The 4733-nt window shown below is 50.7% G+C and overlaps 1 protein-coding gene across 1 annotated transcript; it reads left to right on the plus strand.

The window, feature by feature from the left end:
* The first annotated feature begins 213 nt into the window (after positions 1-213).
* Positions 214-1243, plus strand: G0S2 (G0/G1 switch 2). Its single transcript, XM_075173941.1, has 2 exons — positions 214-300; positions 616-1243. Exon 2 carries the CDS (start codon positions 658-660, stop codon positions 958-960), a length of 303 nt encoding a protein of 100 aa, XP_075030042.1. The 5' UTR covers positions 214-300; positions 616-657; the 3' UTR covers positions 961-1243.
* Positions 1244-4733: the final 3490 nt, after the last annotated feature.

The following is a 4733-nucleotide window of genomic DNA, read 5'->3' on the forward strand; positions in this document are numbered from 1 at the left end:
TGGCCGGATTAAGGGCAGGAGCTGCCAAGGCGGCGGGGGGGCCGCGCGTGCTGGCGGCGTGCTCGGGGCACCACGCCCGGCCCGCCCCCCGGCCCCGCCCGCCCCGCCGGCGATATAAGGCGGCAGCGGCGGGCAGCGGCTGCTGAGCCCCGCGGAGCCGAGCCCAGCCCAGCCCGCAGCGCTCAGCCCAGCCCGCAGCGCTCAGCCCAGCCCGCAGCGCTCAGCCCAGCCCGCAGCGCTCAGCCCAGCCCGCAGCGCTCACCGCCCCCTCCCCTGCCCTGCAGCAGCCGCCGCCTCTGGGTAAGGGGATGCGATGGGGGATGCGGGGGGGGGGCAAGGGGATGCTGTGCAAAATGCGGGGACGTGCCGGGGGGGCCCGGCTGGATCCCCCCTGCTTGCCGCGGCCCGGCTCCGGCTGCCAAGGGTCTGCTCTGCCGGGGGGCGATGGGTGGATGGGTTTTCCTGAAGCGAGCCTCTAGCAAAAATCAAAAATCCCCACTTAAAGCAGGGCTGGGGTGTCTGCGGAGAGCTTGGGCTGCCGGGAGGGCTCTGACCACCACAGGAAAAAGCAGCTGGATTTAACTAATGTCCCTCTCCCTCTCTTTTCTCTCATAGAACTGACATCTTCCAAATCTGCTGCTGCAAAAAAAAAAAAAAATGGAAACCATGCATGAGCTGATCCCCTTTGCCAGAGAAATGCTCAGCCAGAAGCCCAATAGGAAAATGGTCAAGCTGTACATGCTGGGCAGCGTGCTGGCTTTCTTTGGTGTGGTTATCGGTCTGGTGGAGACAGTGTGCAGTCCTTTCACCTCTGAAGGGAGGCTGGAGGAGGAGGAGAAGAAACCTGCCCCGACACGAGAGCAAATGCTTCCTCAGAAACGGGAGGATTTGATCTTGGAAAAGAGCAAGAAGCCGGTGGCGATGCAGAGGGCCCTGGTGACCAGACAGCACGCCTCCTAAGAGCCCCGCGGCTGGAGAGGTGCCTGCTGAGCAACCAAGCACAAGAGACTCTGCTGTCCTGTACCTGGTGGTGGTTCCAGCAAGAAGAGAGAAGGGTTGGCTGAAGGAGACCGCAAGTGCAAGACTTGAAAGAAGTGAACGGTTATATTTGCTGCTGTGCAGCAGTGGGAAAAAATACCTTTTGTTGGTATAAAAATGTGCAAGTTGCACAGCATGGTTTCTTATTTTTATTACAGATGCATTTTACAACATTTTGCAAAATCAATAAATATTTTATATGGTACCAGTGCTCTCTAGCTGCATTCATTTCAAACCTTTCTCTTACAGATTTGCAAATAGTTTTCACTTGTGCCTCTGGCTTCTCTCAGGGGATAAGCAGGGGGACCAGGGAACAGTTGAGGGTGGTGGCTGCACCCTCCAACAAAGCCTCCCTTGGTGAGGCTGCTCTGGGAGCAAGCAGGGTGATGTTTCCGTACCTACAGCAGCTGCTCCCTTCCAAAACGGGCCAACTGGGGTGGGGGCAGGAGACGGCATTTGTCTCACACCGGTGATAGACACATGCCCTGAGTTGGAAGTAGGGTTGTACTTCATGGGGTTATCTGGGTTTAACGGCACAGATTTGTGTCTCTGCCGTGGCCATGCATGCCCAGAACTGTTTTAAAAAAAAAAACCCTGTCCACCCCCCAGCAATCCTCTAACAGGCTACGGCTGCTGCGCAGCTAAAAAAGCTTAAAAAAATTTTTTTCTACCTTTCCTGGGATCCTTCACAAACCCACCACAGACACCTAATTGTGCAGAATGATATTAGCTTCCAGTATTACAGGAGTGTCCCAGATGGAAAGACTGAAGCATGGAGGGTGTGGAAACGGGGATCCAAGCTTCAGGGCTGTACCCAGCGCGCTGCTGGACTCGTTAGAGGACTTTCACCTATTTAAAAATCTCTCCTGAGCTTAGTAAGAATCTGTTGCATTCAGGACTATGTCATGTTAGTCAAATAAACCCTCCAGGCAGCCACAGCTAAAAGACTGTGACCATGCTACAGAAGGGAAGGAAGGGAAACAGTCCCTGCCAGTCACGGCTGGGGCAGGAAATCCCTCTGTATCCGCTCAATGGCAGAGACATGGCCAGCGGGCAGAGGCAGGAGCAGGCGACACACCTTGCACAGAAACTGGGAGATGTAGCAGCGATATGCCACTAACTAAAAGCAAAACAATTGATACAAACAGCGGGAGATTATGGAAAATGACAAAGCGCTGCCTGACACCAGTGCCAAATGCATAGCTCCTCCGAGAGCTGCACAAGTTAAGATCAGCATCCGAAAATATAAGAACAGCTAAAGTTCACCCTTACATTTTCATAATACGGAACCGTGCAATTCATTTTGTTGACACTTATTTCTATCAAAAAAAACAGCAGCACATTGTGGAGGAGGAATCCTATCAAGTCTGCACAAAAACTCTGTTCAAGCTTTGAATCAAGTATAAAGTACCTTTTCCTCATGGGGAAAAGAGCGGAGTCCAATTAAATTAAAAACAGCCTTTGGGAAATACTTAATTTAGTCCATAACCAAGCCTTTCGGTCTCTGGCAAGGTTGAACAATCCAACACCTCATTGACACCAACGGAAATTTCATGGGCAAACATGAAAAGAGAATTCAGGCCTGAAAAAAACATCAGCTGCTGAGCGTCCATCATCCCCCCTCCAGTTCCAGCTTTAAGCAGGTTATACGTTTGCAGCACAGCCTCAGGGGCAGGGAAGGCTGACCTGGAATTCCCCGTGGCACGCTTGGTGCATGGATAAACCAGGGACCTGAATGTCCGTGGCTGTGTCAGGCATGAAAACATTGCCAGGTCTGAGCTCTCGGCACATTACTGTAATTCAGAAGCATCGCTGCTGCGGCAGGGCTAACAGTTGATAAATAGATTAAACTCAGACGAGAATCACGTCTTTGGCCAAGGCAGCTGCAAATTCTGTCAATCACAGATCGATTCCCAAGATTAGCCCTTCTCTACAAGTTGTAGGTATCTCACCCTGCCCTACGGAAAAGGGAAAATTTTGAAAATGAGGAGATAGAGCTGGTCTCAAGCAGCCCAGCTTGCAAGCCCAGGGCTGACTAGGGGGCTCCAGGCGAGCCCATCCAGGATGACCTCCACCACTTCTGGTTTGGACCTCAGGTTGTCTTCACGTGTGTACGTGGCCTCCTCACATCATGCCGGCTCCCTGCTGCCCACACCTCCTCTCCACAGTTACCCAGTCACAGGGTTTATGAGCTTAAAGCAAAGAGGTTTGTGAAACAATCAAAATAGTTCCTCCTAAGGCAGCTAACGGGATTAGACAGCTAAACCACGCACTGCGCCGGCAGTTCCGGAGCCAACTCGGTAATATCATGTCCTGCAGAAGACAATCTCCTGCCGCCTGACGCACTGCAAGCTCAGAGGTCGTTACCTCCCGAAAGGTCAGCCTGAGAGGTCAAGCCTTACGCGTTACCATTTCCACAGCAGATTGCATTGATATTGGACAGGACCCGCTCTCTGCAGAGTGGTGAATTAGACACATAATGGCTGATTTTACCACACAGACGATATGAAGTCTTATTTCAACCACACAATGATAAATTCACTGTGCGTGGAGGCTTAGTAATCCATTTAACATCACTTTAACGATGATGAATGACAGACTTGCCAGATGCAGTAGATTAAAAGGCTTCAGCAAACTCCCCTGTCTTTAAACCATGGCACGACTCTCCAAACCAGCCTCTTTCCCCAGCCCCATCTCCTGAGCCCCCTCACGTCTGTGTTTCGACACCAGGCAAGCTGCAGAAAGCCCTGGCCAATACAACTGCCACAAATACAACCCCATGCAACCAGCAAACGGCATCCAACGCACACCGCCAACAGAGCACAGCGGAGGCATTCCGAAAGCCCGTGTGTGAATTGCAAAGAGAAATTTTAATTATAAGTACTGGGATATACCAGAGAGCAACCAGATGGAATAAGATGTACAGTCAGCACTAGTAAGGACGCCTCAGGCAAACTGCAGCATAGAAGCATATGGAGCATTTAAGACTGAGTTAAACCAAAGTCCTGAGGGATAAGCTCTTGAGGAGAGCCATGCATTGCCCAAAGTGGGAGTTAGGTTGCTGAGCGTCATAGGAGTTGATGTCTGTTATTGTCTTTAAGACTTGTCTGAACCCAGTTTACTTTAACCTGTAAATGTGGTATTTTCCTGGTGCATTAAATCCTCAGGAAAATTGCAGCTGGCATAAGACCTGGTGAGTATTTGTCTGTACCCATCCTGCAACACCTCTTCAGAGATCTTATTTCAACTTGGAGCCGTTGTCCAGGCTTTCATCATATGGTGTTGAAGGCCACCTAAAACCCAGCAGCCCTCCCTCACAGGCCAATCACTCCAAGGGCATGAGCCGAATATCTTTAGAGAGTCCTCACTCGCTATTTGCAGTTTGGACTCTGGATGTTTCAAGAGCTGCCAGGCTAAAATTAGGGGCCCCGATAAGTATATCGGCCTCTGCACCAAGGGCGTTGGGAACATAGATAGTGGCCAAGACTTAAAGCAGCCACAGTATCAACAATCAAATATCAAGGCAGCAATTCCTGATTTGGTTATATAGGAAAAAAAAATAAATTTAGTGCTTAGATGTGGCTTAAACATCACAGTATTTTCTCTAAACCAGCAGTGAGCAGACATACCACGTCAAACCAAACCCAGTCCTAAAATCATCTCAAGTCTCCCTTGGGAGCCGAGAGTGCATTTTT

This window comes from Calonectris borealis, chromosome 26 (assembly GCF_964195595.1).
Source record: "Calonectris borealis chromosome 26, bCalBor7.hap1.2, whole genome shotgun sequence".
Lineage (NCBI taxonomy): Eukaryota > Metazoa > Chordata > Aves > Procellariiformes > Procellariidae > Calonectris > Calonectris borealis.

Coding starts and splice junctions, on each gene's coding strand:
- G0S2 (XM_075173941.1), top strand. CDS start 658: ATGGAAACCATGCATGAGCTGATCCCCTTTGCCAGAGAAATGCTCAGC.